This window comes from Syngnathus acus, chromosome 9 (genome assembly GCF_901709675.1).
Source record: "Syngnathus acus chromosome 9, fSynAcu1.2, whole genome shotgun sequence".
Taxonomy (NCBI): domain Eukaryota; kingdom Metazoa; phylum Chordata; class Actinopteri; order Syngnathiformes; family Syngnathidae; genus Syngnathus; species Syngnathus acus.
In genome coordinates, this window is record NC_051094.1 from 16265312 (window position 1) to 16285567 (window position 20256).

General features: G+C 40.8%; 1 protein-coding gene across 2 annotated transcripts in view; it reads right to left on the reverse strand.

Moving 5' to 3' along the window:
- Window positions 1-268: 268 nt before the first annotated feature.
- Window positions 269-20256, reverse strand: part of LOC119127518 (nuclear receptor subfamily 6 group A member 1-A) — a 111349-nt gene continuing 91361 nt past the window's right edge. For both annotated transcript variants that reach the window (XM_037259499.1, XM_037259500.1), the window contains 8 exons: window positions 15386-15616; window positions 12385-12440; window positions 11430-11590; window positions 10308-10538; window positions 7229-7483; window positions 5182-5303; window positions 4945-5097; window positions 269-4734 (listed from right to left, as the gene is read on the reverse strand). In XM_037259499.1, coding sequence (XP_037115394.1) covers window positions 4604-4734; window positions 4945-5097; window positions 5182-5303; window positions 7229-7483; window positions 10308-10538; window positions 11430-11590; window positions 12385-12440; window positions 15386-15616 — 1340 coding nt within the window. In that variant the 3' untranslated portion in view covers window positions 269-4603. The remainder of the gene's footprint in view (window positions 4735-4944; window positions 5098-5181; window positions 5304-7228; window positions 7484-10307; window positions 10539-11429; window positions 11591-12384; window positions 12441-15385; window positions 15617-20256) is intronic.

Here is a 20256-nt window from a genome sequence, read left to right on the forward strand (position 1 = left end):
ACAAAAGAGGACTTTTTTCCCCCCTCATTGAGGGGAGTGGTCAATATTTCAAAAATCATCTAAAAAATTTTAAATTTATATTTGTGTTTAAAAAGAGGTGATGGACTAAAAACTACTTATTTTCCGTTCAGCTTTCAGTTCTCCACTCTCTGTTTAGAAAAGGTTCAGGAACATTGGATCAGCCCAGCATCTAATCAGTTGCCAGTATATTCCTTTCTGTGACTAAAATAAATGGAATGAACAGAAAAATCAAGGACAGCGTGGGTATGCTTGCATAACGTTCACATTTATTTGGTTTTCATTTCCTAACACATTCTAAACATGCTTTTAACACATAATGGATCACATTCTTCACAGGTAGTTAAAGTAACAAGAGCAGACAAGATTTCTGAAGAAAAAAAACACGAAGCAGTTTCAATTGTCTGTTCACAGTAAACAACAGTGGGTAAATCAATGTATTCCCTGGGATATTTCATTATTCGATTCTTATTCACTTCAACCCCAGATTCTCCTCACCTTGTGCTCCTGTAAACAGGCTATGAATGTGTTGCATCACTGGAGATGGACACATTTTACATGAAGATACAGCAAACAATGTATGACGGGCAAATTCAACTGCATATTAAGCATACACCAAGAGAAAACGATACATTTAAATGGTGATAACTTTGTGGCAATGAATACAGAGTAAAATGATCTCTGCACTTACACAGAGCAGTCAGAAAGACTAAAAATCATAACAGAGGGCCCTTCGTTATTAGCCTCTCCTTATTATATCATGTTAATATCATTATCAGTGAGTAAAGTTGCAGCCTCAATTCAGAAGCCCGCATGAGTCCAAACCCAATGATAAAACCGCAGTAGTCTCGTGCCATAGTGCCAGGGTCATCCGACTGAGCGGAAGCATGTAAACACAAGTAGATGTCAGCGCGACCACAATTACATTCCCTGATTGATAATCGATCACAAGCAGCATCAGATATGATAAGCAGCCACATTGTGAACACTGTTACCTTGAATGGTCAACAGCAATCATTTAGCTAAAAAACAAAAAAAACTACACAGGCATAGCGTGACGTGTTGAATATCATGTATACACACATCCAACCACCATTCACAAGCTAGCGAGCTGCTTAAAAAAAAATGTCAACACAGGAAAATAAAGCACTGCATGAGGGCAGCGATAATGCTTCATGTGAATAACAATCAGTAGGCTGACATTGTCATGGACATTCTTTCATCTTTGGTTTTGGATTCACGATAACGGGGCAGAAGTGAAACAAAAGATGACCCTAATTCAAAATGAAACAAAAGGGTTGCATGAACGAGGATCCCTGATAATAGAGATTAAAATATTTGTTGTGTTCCAGCCAGAGGTCAGGGAAAATTAGCGGCTGACAGAGATAAACAGCAGCAAGTGTGAGGTAGAGAGCAACATGCAGCAACATGCTTAAAAAGTTACAATAATCTGGTTTGAAGCACTTTTCTAAATCTGAGGTCACTGGGTGAGATAAGCGACAAACTATGAAAATGTAAGCAATGAGTCCAATAAATAAGACAAAAAAAATCACCTATTTGTAGTGTAAGTAAAATGATGACAAAGAGGTAGTTTCAGCACAGATATTACAAATGACATTTTCTTTGTGTTAAAAATAAAAATAAAAGAGCAATCCATTATCGTGAATTAGATTACGACAGAAATTGGCAGTAAGGTAGTGGAGATGAGTTATTTGCGTTAAGTAGCAGGATGCTACATGAAAGGAAAAATCTCCCTTCAGATCTTTTTCCTACAGTCAGATCTCTGATGTGTGTGATGTTCAATGCATTCCTGAAGTTACTTTGAGAGAAGAGAGTTGGTAGCGCCTCTGTTGTTGGCCACCCTGAACTTTTCTCTTCTTCTTCAACTGCATCAGTATTACTCTGCTGAAAGGTCTCTGTGACTGCCGATGCAGGTTAGTGCAGTTAAGAGATGTACTTTGCATTTAACATGACACATCAAACAATGATGTTTCCAAGTCCCTGAGCTTAAGTAGTAGAAAATGAGTGGTTCGCCTCAGATCACAAACTCCAAATTTGCCATAAATCAGCCATTCAGAACAAGTCGAATTATCGTCGTGCTAAATGTGCGCTCACTTTAAAGGTGTTAACAAAGACTCACAGGAGTGACTGTTCTTATGAGGCCAAAAAATGGACGTCAATCACGAAATAATCTCAGGATCTATCTCCATTAAGTCAAACTATTGCAGCAAAATCTAAAGCAATTTGCGGACTCTATCGTCATGGCTTGCACTGGAGTTAATGTGAAACAATCACTTGCATTGAAATAACTTTGCCGCTGTAGAAAATGGAAGAAAGATGACACCAGACTGGAATCCTAAGTGGTCCCACAACACCTGATTTTGAATCTCAAGTAAAACATACAACTTGATGAACCGAGATGTCAGTATTGTCGCATAAAATGTGTCTGACATCACATCACCTGAGTAACACTTTTGTAAACTGCTGTGCACAAGGGAATGAGTCTTAAACCAAGTCCACAAAAAAGTTAAGAAACAGAAAATGAGGGTTTAGCCTCACTAAAAAAAAGACAATTAATACGTGAGAAAAAAAGACAACAACCCAAAACATTCAAAAATCACTACATAGGTACTGTACATGAAAATGTAAAAAGAAAATTAAAAGATGAAACGAGAACTGAAGCATTTGAAAGAGAAACACTGCACAGGAGGTGTGGCTAAAAAGGGCAGCAGAGGGACAAGCGAGCAGCCCGGGAATGCGACTGCTTCTTGCTTTGCTCGTCACAAATGCTGAAAGAGGAACAATCACTGCCCACTCCCCATATGTTTCACTTTCAAACTACATCCACTCTCACCTGCACGAAGGGGCGGAGTGACCATCACGCAAATGAGGCGGAAACAATTTTCCTACCGAGGACTATCTATGTCCTGACAACTATGTTTACTACCACAACAAGCACATCAGCACGGTCGCTGGAGTAACTCCTGAATGCAATACATAACACTCACTTTACCCTGTTTCGATCCAGGCCAGTAGGGACCTGAGAGAGGAACACACTGGGTGGGCAGTGGCCGAGGTCAGGTCTCTGAACGTCACCCATGTGTGCAAAAAAAAGAGAGTTGTTGCAATGACTGCATTTTTTCAAATGGTTTGCACACAATCAAACTGCTCAAAACTGGAGGCATCATAGAAAATGCTCGAGCTGTTAAAAAATGAAAGACCATTTGCGACAATAATGTGCATATCCGTCACAGAGAGCAAGGACCAGAGATCTAGTCGATGCTCTAAACCAAATCAATCACACTAAAATCATATCACCACATCTTAAAATGATTATCTGCAATCTTTATGGCTGAACTTGACTCAGCACAAAAACATTCATTTCCTAGTCCGTGGAGTCAACCAAACTCACTGTGAACCAGTTGGACGTTACCTGAGACAGAGATTGGTTCAGGTCTAATCTAATCTCCTTCTAGTTTTGGCTCTGTGCAAAAACATGATTGGACTCAACAGGACCTGATAAAAGTCTAATTGCAAATGTCTTTGCTAGGCCGATGGGCATCGCGGTAACTTCATGACAACGAGCTCATGAAATTATTCAACTGCTGATCAATTGTTAGTTTCCACCCAAATGCTATTAAATCCTTTTGGTTGAATGCATATGTGGGTGCAGGTTTAGCAGCATTTCGGAGGAAATCTGGCAATGTGCTCATCTGTACATCAGAGGATCGCCCCTCGGACTAAGATTGATTCATTTCTTATACTTATCCTTCATTGACAAGAAATGTTTTGCTGAGCTATCAGCTCCATACCCATCAATGGGCATTTGAGAAAAGCATTGCATAATACTTTGGTCAAAAAAATAAAATAAAATAAAACAAAAGAAGAAAGCAAACAGCAAACCTAGCTATCCTCCCTTACCCTTGCAATAAAACCTTACTTCCCCAGTCTATGATTGTAAAAAATACCCGTATTCTCCTTTTCCAAAGAAGATCCCGCTGATCCAAATAGCTGTCACCTTCACTCATGGAATGTTACGCCTCCCATAAGCAGAATGTCCAAGAGTCCATGCAGCTAAAGTAGTTGATCTTTTCTACCATCTAGTATTTTCCGAGTAATAAAACATCATTTCTTGATGTTTGATTTGCACAGCTTCTTTGAACATCCAGACTCTGATTGAGGTGCCGAAGCATCCACTGGAATTTTGTGTAAGGCTGGGCAACTCTTTAGTAACACCACGAAAATAGCAATAACTTCTTCCTGAGGTAGTCTCAAAACACTTGTCACGTGTCTTCCCCCATCTGAATAAAATAAACTCTTATTATTTTTTTTTAGTCTAGCTCTAACAATGGCAACACGGACACATTGAGCAAACTGGATACACACTTGTAAACTCCAAAGACCAATGCATCTATGAGCATTTGTTTTCTACAGAAGCATGTGCACAGTGTAAATCAGCATACATTCAGCTCTGTCGTTGTAATAAATATTAAAAGAAAAGGTAATAAAAAACAAACTAGCTGCTTGTCACATTCATTAGAGGTGAGACCAGTCCCTTGCCTTGGGGGGGGGTTGTCAGGGAGGTCTAATTTCCAGAGGAGGTGGTCACACAAGGTGACGAGCCGGTCCTGTAGCTGGTAAGACTGGATTTGCAGGAGTGCAAGACTGCTTTGAATAAGAGGGGGAGCTGCTCCAGAGGAACATTGACCAGCTTCCCTGAAAACACATGCAACTGGTTTAGCTTGCCTTTTGCTCATAACTGCATAACATAGCAAAACAACTGGGTAATGAGGCGAGGTTGAAGGATTTGGGGCAAAAAGAATAGGGAAACCAAATAATAAGATGGTTTCCTTTTCTTGCCTTGCGCTTCTGAATTCAATCAAACATCTAAGCCCCCCCCCCAAAACTAGTTGTACTCATTCTTACCTGCTATACAGCGGATCTCTGGCAGACACATCATGATCTCAGGAAAGCGTTTGGGCTGGTGCGGGTACTTATACTCAGTATAGTCCTGACACACATACCAGTAGCGCTTGTTCAGCTGCTCAAGCTGAGAGATGTTTGACAGACCTCTGATATCTGCAGGAATGCAAAGCACAGCACGGGTATAAGAAATATAGCACAGATGCAGAAAAATAAGAGTAATACTGTTTGCTCTGGTACCTTGGTTTAGGAAGTTGATTGCTTTCATGCAGGCATACTCCTCATTGCTGATCTTCAACTGGTGGAATTTACGAAATAGATAAATCAGCCTCTCCATCACCTCCATGCCGTCCTCACTGAAACTGAGGAAAAACAAAGACAATTTCATGCAAGGCCTATTTCCACAAACCATGCGTAAAATACGACAACTTTTTTTCTAAAACTGATACCTAATGATTTCAATGTTTGACAGGTCATAAGAATACGTAAGTTAAATTCACCTCGTTATATATTCTTTGTAGGTCCTAGTTCATCAGATTAAAATTAAAAGTAGGAGCCGCCCCTTTAAATTCACAGCTAAAACACCAGACTACAAACTGAGGTATCAGTGTGGCTCTGAACAGCATATTAGGAGGAAGTGTGTCATGAGGTTAGATAATTCCAGCATGATTTACACACAGCCAAACCCCCACACACATCTTTTATTACCAATACTGAGAGACATAACATCACATGCCAAACAGATGGTGCTTGCCACTGCTCTCTATTGGGGAGTCCTCCTATCCATGGACTGGTTCGCTGGCCCCATTCCACGTGTTTTTTCCTTAAAGTTATACGGGGAATCATAAACCATTTTGGAGATATATGTACAGTAGAATTAACAGACTAGAACGTCTGGCTGTCTGGGAGAGTTGTGATATCTACCTTAATTCTACGGAAATTATTGGTTGGCTATTACAGTATTTGGAAATCTGACAGCTAATGTTATTAAAAACATAGCCCCCCCCCCACTACTATGAGGCAATCACAGGCACTAGTGGAATAAAATGTCTAATGAATGCAGTGGAACAAGCTTTTAGAATATGTCGAATAGGTGGAAAAAAAAATCTTACACTTAAGTCTAAGTCTAAAACTAACTATTTTAAATGACTGCAAAAAGAACAAGCTACTGCATCTAATAAAAAGATAACAATTGACCTTCAATTGTGTATTTATTACTTGATAAATATTATTTATTATTATTGTTATTATTTATTTCTTACTCAGCACATTTATTGCTATTGCTATCTGCTTTATTTGTTGCTCTCTTCTTTGTTTGATACTCATGTGCAATGTTGTCTTTTGTACTATTTCTGTGTGAGCTACCACACAGAACCAGAATTTCCAGAGGGAGCAATCCATCTCTTACAGCGCCTTTGATTAAACTCTAATAGTTATTATAAAACCCCTCGTAAAGTTTGCAAAACTATATGCTAAAAACACTGCTTAGTATTGAGTTTGAAATTTTGTAACAAGCTTTGAGTGCCCAGCACTCTTTTACAGAACAGTAAACACAACTCAGTGTTTACACTTAATTTATTATTATTATTATTATTTTTATTATTATTATTATTATTATGCAACTCTGTGGCCATACTTTCACTGGAAAAAAACAATTGTACATAATTAGATCACTATGTAATCAGCCTGAGCACTAGAAAAGCGGTGTGGAGGACAACAAAGGGAGTACACAGAGTGACAAACCTTTACTTAACAATTACCTAGTGTTAAAAAGCTCTATTTGGTGCAGCTGGCGTTTGATGAACGTGACCCAAACATGCACAAGCAAATAGAAGTGGAACTATAAGGAAAAATGCTCAAAATGTACCCAACACCTGCAGTGGAATACATTTTTTTTTTATGTGTTGCTTAATGTCAGTGCGCGTGGGTGCCTGCACAGTTTTTGAGCGGTAAAATATGAAGCATCCCACCTGGCCCTCATGCTAACCTATTCCGTGCAGCACCATTCAGTGTGAAACTGTCTGTACCCATAAACCTCTAATGCTAAAATTGTCTCCGCTGTGAAGTAACTAAATTAAAAAATCAATAAATACAGTACACTACTCATAGCTCTGGGTTTGTTACAGTATGTAAGCTTAACAGCTAACACATTAGCTGTACTCAATTATTTAAAGAGTAGTTAAAATGAAACTGATAACTTTTGAGTCACTGGCTAGAGCTGACAAAGAAACAAACACATGGACTGAAACTAAAGGGTTGGCATGCTGTAATTTTCACAGCCGCTCACCCCTGCAGCTCGTCATCAGATGGTGTGTACTTGGCCGTGACATTTGCCAGGTCGCCAAAGATTTGCGCGCTGTAGATTGTAAGACATGAGAGTAGGATGAGCTCCTGCCAAGTGGAGCTCAGCAGGCAGGTGTAGTCCTCAATGGAGAGCTCGCAAAAGAAAGGCAACTTCTTGATCCATGAGATCTGACGGAAGAGTAGCTCATCTGCCAGGCGGCACAGCAAGGCAAACAGCTCCACCTGTGTTACCTTGTAGCTTAGGTACAAAAATAAATAGAGGAGAGGAATCATTTTAAACACATTTAATAGCGAAAATGTCTGTGTGTCTTAAACCATATCTGGTGGATTCACTGTATTACCTTGGAAAATAACAATACGAGTCACATTCAAGAATGTGAATACCAGAGGTGGCCGTTCTGTCCCATGGACGGAACGGTCCGGGACACCCATTTTGCGGACGAAGGACGACAAAGTTAAATAAAATGACGGATTGATGGAAGTTGTCATTCGTCCGTCTCTATAATCGCCCGCATCTGTGTCCAGTGGAGACTAAATTCTCAGTCCGTCCAACGGACCGTTTTGGCACACTAACACATAATTCTTTCCGCTTTGTCACGCTTGTGTAATCCATATGCTCAAAAATCAAAAAAGGTTTGTTGCTTCATGCATGAGGTTGTAATTCCTTACTATCCACAGCGATTGGGACCAAGCCGGTCACGAATCCCGAACTTCAGAAAATAAACGGTGCTCCATTAGAATAGCCTTTATAAAAATTTCAAAGCATAAATATACAAACTACAATCCCAAAACACTTACATAGCATTTCAAATGTTGATTAACATCTCTCAATTTTGTTGTACCCTTAAAACTCAATAAACTTTTAAAGCTAAACTCTAACCAGGTTTGCCAGTCACAACTACATTGATGATCAAAATTGTCAATAATTAATTTAAAGGTCAATGAGTCCTTTATGATGCAAACCTGCCTTTCATTGGACCACATTGTGGACACTCGACAATCTGAAAAGAGAGCATGCTGTGGCTGATGCTTGATTTTATTTCTGACATAGGGACAGTCATATCTGCACACAGGTTACGGTGTTATTCTTTTTGTATTTATAGATAGTTTTATCGTATAACACTGCATTCTGTATAGGTTTGGGTTTCATTTAGAGCTAAAAATAATCCATCCATCCATTTTCTATACCGCTTGTCCCCATGGGGGTCGCGGGCGTGCTGGAGCAGTCATCGGGCAGTAGGCGGGGCACACCCTGAACCGGTTGCCAGCCGATCGCAGGCTACACAGAGACAACAACCATCCGCACTCGCACTCACACCTAGGGGCAATTTGGAGTGCTCAATTGGCCTACCAAGCATGTTTTTGGGGATGTGGGAGGAAACCGGAGTGCCCGGAGAAAACCCACGCGGGCACGGGGAAAACATGCAAACTCCACACAGGGAGGGTCGGAGGTGGAATCGAACCGGCACCTTCCTAACTGTGAGGCGGATGTGAAAACCAGTGCCCCACCGAGACGCCGCTAAAAATAATAAGGTGACAATATTGCCTTCAATTTAAGGTTATCCATAAACATGACTGGATTTTGAGTGCAAGCTGCAAAGTTGAATCAAAGTTGGATGTACAATCATCTTAAATGTCTTCATTATTCATTTGTACATTCTTTAAAGAAACAAGCTGTAAGCTAATGATGGTTATTTTAAGAGCTAATGTGATATGCCGCGATTTACATATTCATCGACAACTCTTGTTGATTAATCCAGAGATGTAACCAGAAAATGTTAATAGATTGGACCAGAAGAAAGTTAAGCCGGACATTTTTTGACAGAGGAAACATCAATATAATATCCAATAATGTCTAGCAGAAATAAATGTAAGGTTTATTCTTACCTATTTAAGCGAAACAGCGCACCCTGCTGTCTTCAAGTGCACACTGGGCACAGTGGGCTTACTAGTACAATAATCGCATGAATATAGCAGTAGTTCACCAAGTTCACATCATGACTGCATTTTCAATGCAGACATGATGCAAAAAGTGGCAAAGTGATTTTAATAAGACATTTGCGATCCTATTTTGATTAAAATGCGATATCGATGCACGCCATTCAGCCTGCCTACAATGGCAGTGCGTTTCACGTGTGCACAAGGATCTTTACTATTAAGAGATCCAAGAATTGATGGAAAAATAATAACAATCACAACACTCATGGAGGCGCCAATTTTGGTGTCCGAAACTCGGGGAAAAATATTTTTGCCAGCGGCTCGACACGCACATCTCAGTGTTCGCTGGAAAATCATTGCTCATGTAAATTTCATTGTAACGGTTGAGTGAGAATAAAACATTTTTTGAACATTTTCAATACATTTTATACATTTTGGTTTGAGTGTCAAAGATGTTGGAGCCGATCTTTTTTATAAAAAGAAATCTGACAGCCGAAAGTAGATCTAATGGATTTAATAGTTTTAAAACCGTGTTTACTTTAGGTAACAATTTTTTTTTGAAATTAAAAAAGATAAATGACCAAATTAAAATTAATAAGATGAATGAAATTTATATATATATATATATACGTATATATATATATATATATTCACCAAACATATGCTGAAAAGACAAATTAAGTGTCGGAGTTTGTATTTTTTTAGATTTGGACGCCTATGTATATTTTCCAGCGCCAAGTTATCTGCTTCCTTGACTACTAATTTTATTGTTATCGGTTCTGAAAAAAAAATCTGCCTATCTCAGTTTCTTTCATTCTTCTGGATGGACTGTCTGCAAGATTGTGGAATTCAAGGGAATTATTTACCCATGCCTGAAATTCTTTGTATATTCAGGCATAGGCATGTTGGAACCTCCCCAAAATAGTTTGCGTTGTTAGCTGCAGGGAATTGATCAAAACTAGGGCAAATATGTAAATGACTTCATCAACCTGTTCCATCTCAAGTGCATGAGAAAAGTAGTAAACCTTGAGTCATCTATGGAATAAAAACAGAGCACACACTAGGCACACAATAGATTTTGATAGTTTTCAGCAGGGAAGTGTTTCAAGCAGGGGTGTTCTCACCCATCTTCTATGAGCATCGGGGTGGTCAGTGGGGCCAGGTCTTCTGCTGCCACCAGCTGCAACACCAATGGATGGGACTGTGGGTAAAGGCTGCGTGGCTGGGGGGCCAGCAGACCAGACTGGGCAGCATAACTGAAGAGGTGTGGCAGGAGCTGGTAGTGTGTTGACATAGAGGTGTTGATGTACTGATCTCTGAGAGCTGCGGTATAGCCATTCATCTCGATGGAGCGACTGTGAAAAGCAAAGACCAAGTTAACCAAATATATGTTCAACTATACTGACTACTTCACTTGCACTCCTCCTCCTGTACTTTTGCGCTACTGTACTGACTGTCTGCTGTATGCACAATTGCACCATTTCCACCAAGTTGCTCTTCTTATTTATTCATTGCTCTTATTTATTCATTGTATGTGCCTTCTCATTTTTACTTTTTGTATTGTTTACTTGAATGTGTAATATGTCTTGTTACCGTGGGATAGTAGGAAACGTAATTTCGATCTCTTTGTATGTCTTGACATGTGAAGAAATTGACAATAAAGCAGACTTTGACTTTATATTTGAGTATTCACCACAAAAGTATGAAATTATCTAACTTTTGTTCATGCTTCTTGTATTTAATTTTTTTCTCGAGGTGATAGGTATCCATTCCACCGAATAAAAAAGTGTACATGGGTACTGTACCTGCATCCCATGGTGTGTTCCGCTTTGGAATTTTGGTATTCCGCCCCATTTTATCTTAGGTTATATTTGATAAGACAAAGACGATACTCGCTGATTAGCTATCAGCTGCAAAGCTGAGTAGATAAAGCATTTCATACAAAATGGGGCAAAAATAAATGTCCCCGGGCAAGGGCCTAGATGTTATTTGTCCTTGCTGAGTAAAGATAGATGATGCACGCTTCTTCATCACAAGAAGGACTGATAGTGGAGCGAGTTCTTTCTGTTTGATGTCATCACCATGCCAGAAGAGCTGCAAGCGACGGTATTCTTCATGCAATGAATACTTTAATTCAAGTCTTGCAGAGATGAATGAGGTATTAGTCTGTCAGGGCCGGCTAATTATCTCATAGATGGATCAAGTGGCAGTGATGTGCAGTGTAGTGGATGAGACAAGCGACTCACTTGGATGACAGCGTGGAGGCAGGTGATGGCTGGTTGCCCTCCGAAGCTCCATTGCTGGGAGAGCTGTGGTCGCTGTCACCGTTGTTACCCCATGTGTGCTCTGGAGCGTCTTCCTTGAATTCCTGGCCTGACATGATGCGCTCAATCTCCTCCTCTGTGATCTAAAACGAACATATTGACACTTCTGGGCCTGGGGGGAATTTAAATAATGTCCTTTTGACCAAAAGCAAAGAGTAGCTCAATTCCGTTAATTAGCATGTACAACACGACAGTACTTTTCACTCAAATGTTCAGGAGCAAGGCCGCTGTCACACAATGAGAGGGACCTTGAGAGAAAGAAGAAAATGTGAGTGAGTGTGTGTGTGTGTGCGCGTGTGCGTGTGTATACACGATTAATATCGCACGTCCACGCAGAGAGAGAACTGAAAAAGATATATTTAATAAATTAGTATGTCATGAGAGTGCTTCAAAATTTCTGACCAGGGTCATTTTAGTTTCAGCCCATATACTAGCTACTGAAATTGCAATTCATTTCTTCTCAATGGAATAAACGATTCTGCCTTTTAATGCGTGCCAACAAGTCAATCTTTTCTTCCTTTTATCAGCCAAATTCTACTTCTCTCCTCAATTGTCTGTTGATGTTACTTAGCCTCATGTCTTCACATTTTCTTTTCCAACCATTTTCACTCTTGCCAGAACTAAAAACAAAGCCACACTGAAAAGAGAATATTGTGCAAATATAGTGATGATATGACAAGGTCAAAGTTTACTCCTGTTATATACAGTGTGTGATAAGCATCCTTCCACAAATGTTATTGCTGCTATAGCTCTCCACTATACAAGTGAATGGTTCATCTGCTCATCATTATGCAAGCAACAAAATCCTGGCTTCAGCCTCAATACTTGTTTACAGTACAAGAAAAACCTCAGTGAACGTCAGCGACAAATTTTTTACCTGAACTGGTCCGATGCTTTTGTTCCTCCCTCCTGGCATGCCATCTTCTCTGATTGCTATGTGGTAAAAAGAAATAAACAAGAACATTTGTTTATTGTTCATGTCAATATCCTAATCACGAGTACCATAGTGATTATAAATACTTCAGCTCTATCTCGTGGCTGAAACAAAATTCCTGAAGAACAGTCCAAAAGTTGGCTGCTGTGTAATATTCCTCCTTCAACTTTCTTGTTTTGTTGCAAAGGGTAAGAGGGTTTTTCTTTTAGCTTTGAAAACAGTAGATTTTGGGAGTTGTTTATCTTTAAATCAGGAGTCAGTTTACCGAGTCTTGAGAGACTAATCTATAAATGTATACTTTTCTCCCCACCAGACTAGTTAGTAGTAGTGCGACTCACAATTTATCCATAAGGGGGCAGTAGAAAACCGGTTAAACTCTTCATACAGTGAGACTCTAACGCTCCAGTAAATTGAACAAACCATGTCTTGGTATATTTCAGCAATCTTGGAATGTGTACAAATAAGCCCTAACCGTAGAAGAAGAAAAAAAGACTAAAGTACACAGCAATAACTATAATAATGATACTAATGCAATTGATAACAACAACAACAATAATAATAATATCGATAACAATAATAATAATATCAAGACAAGCGGTACAGAAAATGGATGGATGGATAATAATAATAATAATAATAATACTTTGATCTCCATTATGTGGCACCTTATGAGAAACAAAGACCCTAAACAGTATTTTATAGATTATCAAGCTACTTCTGCATGTAAATGTATAATGTAGTAGGTCAGGGGTTTTCAACTGGTTTTGTCCAAGGGACTACCATGATAACCTAGAAGCAACTCGGGGACCACTGCTTTGGCAGAATATTATTTTATTTTGCACCGAAGGAGGATAGACCTATACAGGCTATTTGCATCTGTATGTGTATTTTGGGAATCTCAGCTACATTTGACATAATTTGAATGGGTGAATGATTCACAAAATTAGCTGGAAAATAAATCAAGTCTAAATAGAAAATCAACTTTATTTTTAAAAATGTTACAATTATTTTTCATTTCCAATTTCACGGACCACCTGCAATACCGCCACGGGTGCCTAGAGGGCCGCGGACCACCAGTTGACAATCACTGTAGTAGGCCTATGCATGTATGTCCACTTGGATATACAAAAACTGATGTGGCGTTAAAAATCCCTTAATGGCTGGTGACATAATTTGAAACAGAAGTAATGAATCAAAAATGAGTGAAGGCGTTGACCTTACTACTGTATTTTGTTGCAAAGACGTTTGAGGCAATCAATGCAATACAGTTTGTGTAATCTTTTTTGAGACTGCCTTCTGCCCACATCATATTTTGTTCTCCTTGTAAGCAAACTGCTCCACTTGTCTCAAGATTGAAGGGTGCAGGCGGGGCTCCTGGGGTTGCTAATAGGCCATTTCAGTGGGCAATGCTTTGTTCATTGCTTTTCTTGAAAGTTTACTGTCGGGTGTCCTAATTCTGTTGAGGAAGCCTTTTAGTGGAGGCCAAATGTTCTGACACTGGGAAGCATATTTTGCTCCAGAATGCATTGTTAGTCTTGAGATCATTGAGTCATTAAATTGAAAGCTTGTGAGATTTGTCAAGAAGCTCCAGATTCATTTCTAACGCTTCTTTCTTGAGAAGCTTGGTGGATTATTTACATGCATTTCGGAAAGATCCAGTCACCAAGCTATTTAGTTACTTGTGTTTGTATTCTGGCTCGGTGAGGCACTGGGTAGCACGTCCGCCTCGCAGTTAGAAGGGTGCGGGTTCGATTCCACCTCCGGCCCTCCCTGTGTGGAGTTTGCATGTTCTCTCCGGGCCCGCGTGGGTTTTCTCCGGGCACTCCGGTTTCCTCCCACATCCCAAAAACATGCTTGGTAGGCCGATTGAAGACTCCAAATTGTCCCTAGGTGTGAGTGCGAGTGCAAATGGTTGTTTGTCTCTGTGTGCCCTGCGATCGGCTAGCAACCGGTTCAGGGTGTCCCCCGCCTACTGCCCGATGACGGCTGGGATAGGCTCCAGCGCTCCCGCGACCCCCGTGGGGACTAAGCGGTTCAGAAAATGGATGGATGGATGTTTGTATTCTTTCTTTAACAAATGGCAGCAATAATGTTTTCCATCTAGGGATGCACAGTACGTACTGTATGTACGAGGGAGAATGGTATTGTTATCTACAGTAAACGTCTGTGTATATTATGAGTCATCCAGGTTATGGTAATCTGCAAACGTTGAATCGAGGCAAGTGGAGAGTTCTTGAAAGAGTTTCAACAAACAAGAAGATTCCAGGGGCCTCATATTCAAAGGCAGCGCCTTGCATGGCAGCAGCCTCCCACTGGTGAAATATCCTAATTTTGTTGTATACCAGTTGTACATTGACAGGAAAGGCATTCTTCTTCTCTTCTTCTTCTTCTTCAAAGATTTTATCCACAAATATGGCGTACAGCCGAATCCGCCAAAAAACGTGCAAAAAAAAAGCAGATTCATTAATCTGTGAATATGCATGATTCCAAGCACATTCCTTTCGTACGTCTCAATCAATGCAGAAATGTTTAAGTACCAGGAACCACCCTCTCCGCGCTCCTATATATTCATATGCAAAATTGTATGAACAGGGCCTGTCGGTGGGAATAATCACTCTGCTTGATCAGATAATCGGATTATCAAGGCATGAGTCACCAATGAAGAAAAAAAAAAGCAACTTCACAGAATGTGATCTGGAAACACTGGTGACTGTTGAAGCCAGGCTTGAACATGTAGGGTTCTAAAATGGGTTGACTGACCAGTTTTTTAGCTCAGTGGTCAATGCTCTGCGCTCCCAAACAGGAACGTGGCTGATCCCTGAGCTGGGTTGACATTGCAAGAATAAGAATTGTTTGTTTTCATTTTATGCATTGTACTGTATTTGTATTAGACAGCTGATATTGAGCCTCGAATATTAGCAAAAATTGGCAGCATATAGTTTACCTTTGCGGTTCATCCCCATTTGCAGACACTTGAGTAGGCGGCAATACTGGCAGCGGTTCCGTTGCTTGCGTGACATCTCACAGTTCTTGTCCCTGCTGCATCGGTATACGCGCTTGTTGCAAATGCTGCGCTTGAAGAAACCCTTGCAGCCTTCACAGGAGATGATGCCATAGTGCAGGCCTGTGGCTCGATCTCCACAGATAAGGCAAGTACGTTGCTCAGCTGGATCATCTGCAGAGGTTCAATGAAAATACAGAAAAAACATAGTCACTCTCTACTATGAGGATTTTGCTGCCCCAAATATTTGACGTAGAAATATGTGGGTGCAAAAACCTTCCAGGCAGAAGTTTTTAATTAGGATTTTGGGGGTAGTTGGGGCTTAAGTGCTAGCTGGGCGCTGGCTAATCTTGTGGGATGTTAAGCTACAACTCTCATATTGTAAAAGTGGGGGTGTAATCAGCACAGGGACATAAAGCATGTCTTGTGCATATTTTACTCAGGAGCTTTGATGAAGATTTGTTGACACTTTGCAGCTTCACCTTTCTTTGCTCCAAACAACAGCCATGATTATCACATGAACATGCAACAACCTCAGAAATTAAATAGCCAGGCATGAAGTAAACATTGTTTATCCGCATATTATTTCATGGTATTTTGCTGGTACATGTGTACAGCGGTGAAACATTCAGCCATTAAGATGGCAGGACTTTGAAGCTGATATTTGGAGCAGCAGAGAATTAAGAGTGGATTAAAGAGAAACACATCAGAGACTGCAGTCTGCTGAAGAAACTTATATACTCAGGTGGTCTGAAAATGTTACGACAGCAGTTTGGGGAAGCTGTCAAAAAGCTTTTCTTAATCCCCCCGCCCCATTTATCGTCATGCTACATAATGCATTCAACAAAAAAACAGATTTCTCGAGGAGCACATCCTGAAAGCTGTTATAACATGAATATTGCTAAATATCATCACAGTGCGGCAGGTGAGTTGATTGAATTGCAGCACTACTGTAATTGCTGCACCACACTCTGTAATGCTGTCATTTTTTTTTTTATTTCATTCATTACACTCATTATGATTCTTCAAGGGGGGATCAACTTGCATACTGCTGCAACACGCAGCCAACCAGATGACGCACATGCAGACATGCAAAGAGACAGCAAAGTGAAAAGGGAGCTGAATCCATTGTTCCCCCGCTATATTGCAGTTCACCTTTTGTGGCCTCGCTCTTTCTTGAATCTTTGGGGGCTGTCAGCGTATCATGCTTTTATTGATGTATTTTACAGAGTAGGGATGGTAAATGGCAAATAAAGTGCACTGATATAGTGCTTTTATCGACACCATGGTGCACATAGTGATTTACAAAGTCTCACATTCACACATCCATGAACATGCACTGTGTTCTGACACAGCATGTCCCAATTTGGAGCTGCTACGGCGCGCACCAGCACCAATAACCAAACGACACCATTATGTTTGGAATTTCAGGCTGCTATTCTAATGTGCTGTTGAATCAGTCAGTCGAGGTGTATAAGCCAGATAGTGAACCGTCCTCTGTCACGGTTAGGGTCTTTGTTGACAGCAGCAAATTTTTGCAGGGTATCTTTCTACATCAAAAGGGAAATGTTCAGTTCATATATGTTAATTTCTTCGCATTCTCATGCTATATGCCAGTTCTGCAGCGATAGGGGGATCGAGTCATGTGACTTGAGTTGATTGAGACTTGAGTTGCTATTTTTATGGCTCTTGTGGAACAAATGACATGACTTACCGTATTTTCTGCACCATAAGGCGCACTTACAAGCCTTTAATTTTCTCAAAAAATGAAGGTGCGCCTTTTAATAAGGTGCACCTATTTTGTGGACCGAATTCCAAAATCTGTAAAGTTGTTTTGTATGGCTTTCGCCACACAAAGACGTAATATACTGGCGTAATATGTAGACCCAATGAAACAATCAGGACATTACGTTTTATGTTGATCGGGGCAGAAAACCAACCAGAGGACTGTACGTAATATGTAGGGCAGGGGTGTCAAACTCCTTTCCTCGGGGGCCGAATCCCTACATGTTTTCCAAGTTTCCCTTGTTAAACACACCTGATTCAAATGACCAGTTCGTCCTCACTTTCAGCAGGAGCCTGATTAATTGAATCAGGTGTGTTTAACGAGGGAAACTTGGAAAACATGTAGGGATTCGGCCCCCAAGGAAAGGATCTTGACACCCCTGATGTAGGGTATGTACCTCGGTTTGTGCAAAGCAAACAGCATTAGGACCCTCTAAAATGGCATCGACAAAGAGACATGTTTACGAGGCACAACTCAGGTTTTCTGGAAAGCCAGGATCATTACGAAAAAATAACATGACAACGACAAGACAATGACAAGAGGGAACTTGTCATGTTTAATGGCGAACTCGCCCAACTGTTTAATTTGGATAGAGAAGATGGGGACTTTGAATGATTTGCATAATAATATAAATTAACAATGCAATTGAGTCTGCGCCTTTTAACCCGAAGCATCTTATGGTGGGGAAAATACGGTAACTTGGGACTTGATACCCAAGTGGCATATTCTGCCGCTTACACTTTAGTCCCGGGGTGGGCAATTCCGGTCCTCGAGGGCCGGTGTCCTGCATGTTTTCTATGTCACCCTGTTGCAACACACCTGATTCAAACGGTCAGATAATTAGCAAGGTCTGCAGAAGCTGGATAACAATCCTGATCATTTGAATCAGGTGTGTTGCAGCAGGGAGACCTATAAAACATGTAGGACACCGGCCCTCGAGGACCGGAATTGCCCACCCCTGCTTTAGTCAATTACATACACGCATTACTTACACACTTTCAAATTGCGCGGATTCTCTCGTCAAGGCTTCTGAAACACCCCCCTGCGTAATCAGTGAAAATGCACGTGGCCATCGCAGAGGCGTGACCCAACAAACCGCGATCAGACAAGTGGCACAATAGTAGACAGTAGTAACAATGAAAACATGCTTGGTAGGCTGATTGAAGACTCCAAATTGTCCCTAGGTGTGAGTGCGAGTGCAAATGGTTGTTTGTCTCTGTGTGCCCTGCGATTGGCTGGCGACCGGTTCAGGGTGTCCCCCGCCTACTGCCCGATGACGGCTGGGATAGGCTCCGGCACTCCCGCGACCCCCGTGGGGACTAAGCGGTTCAGAAAATGGATGGATGGATGGATGGACGCACACGATCACAGCAACATACTCAGTCGATATCAGCAACCTTTAACTTACTGCTGCGCACAAGAGAATGGGTATAATGTCTAGACCCCGAATTTAAGAAGACCCCTACTTTTTCAGTCTTATTTCAATGCAAAAAGCATCGTCTTTTATTCGGGCCAGTACGGTATACTAAATTATTCTAAATTATATCATTTCTACTTCGCGGATTTCTATTTTTTGCGGGTGGTTCTGGGACACATCTCCCATGATAAACGAGGGATCAATGTAGTACATATAAATATGTAGATGTGTCCAACTTAATATCACTATAACTATTTAAAACTAACAGTAGGCAATACTGTTTCTTCTAACTGCATGGGAATGACGTTTTGTTCGTCGTGTGACAGCCTTTGGCCAGTTGTGCAAGAAGGGTATGTGTACAGTGTGGCTACCTTGACGCTCACGGGGACCTTGATGAACTTTAACCCAATCAACGGAAGTTGTCAAAAGTGCCAACAGCAGCCTTTGTTTTACTTTTCAACATACGAACAGAGTCATGGCCAGTAAGTTATTATGCATGTACATCTGCTAAGGTAGACTTTAAATATTAGGTAACATTAGCTTGTCATGTTAGCAGGTAAATTAAAGTAATATAGAGCCACAGGTCAGTCACATTTTTTACCAAATATGCACCTGCAAATCTAGACTTTAGATAATATTTTATGTTAGCTAGCCATATCAACATCTGACCTATATTGTTTTTGTTTGTGAAACGCGTCGAACAGAATAGATGCTTTTTTTGTGGTTGCTGATGTATCTTTTTTTACCACGTAGAAAACAGTTATGGAATAACAACAGCATTATTCACACAGTACATTTTTTTTATTGATTACGTACCGGTTTCCTACTAACATTATTTTTGAATATTCAATTTCAAATGTGTAATTTTTTAACACACCAAGGATTTATCTTGATTTACGTAGTTTTAAATGCAATCCCTGATGAGTCATTTTGTCCTTTAAAAAATTGGCAGGCTACAACACCAGTCTATAGTTTTTCAATTACTGATCAAAGAAAATTTAAGTTGAGATTCGTCAGTCGTGAATTTAAACATCCCGGTTCATTTCACGTGTTTATAGATTGTGACACATCTGCAGACAGGGGCACTGATAGTGCCCGGATGGCCACAGCTGGAATTACAAGCTAACCAATACGGAAGCACGGCAGCCTCTAAGTCCATCGATCCATCCGTCTATTTTCTGTACCGCTTGTCCCCACGCAGTGTGCTGGAGCCTATCCCAGCAGTTATCGGGCAGTAGGCGGGGGACACCCTGAACCGGTTGCCAGCCAATCGCAGGGCCCACAGAGACAAACAACCATCCGCACGTACGCAAACCTACGGGCAATTTGAAGTGCTCAATCAGCCTACCATGCACGTTTTTGGGATGTGGGCGTGCCCAAACAAAACCCACGCAGGCACGGGGAGAACATGCAAACTCCACACAGGGCGGGCCAGAGGTGGAATCGAACCGGCAACCTCTGAACTGTGAGGGGGAACTGCTCACCAGTGCGCCACCGTGCCCCCGCTCCTCTAAGTCACGCTAAAATATAAATTCACAGCTAACTTATAATCACGGTAAAAAGTCGATTTACGGCAGGCCAAGAATTCCTCGCTCCATTAATTGACCAAGC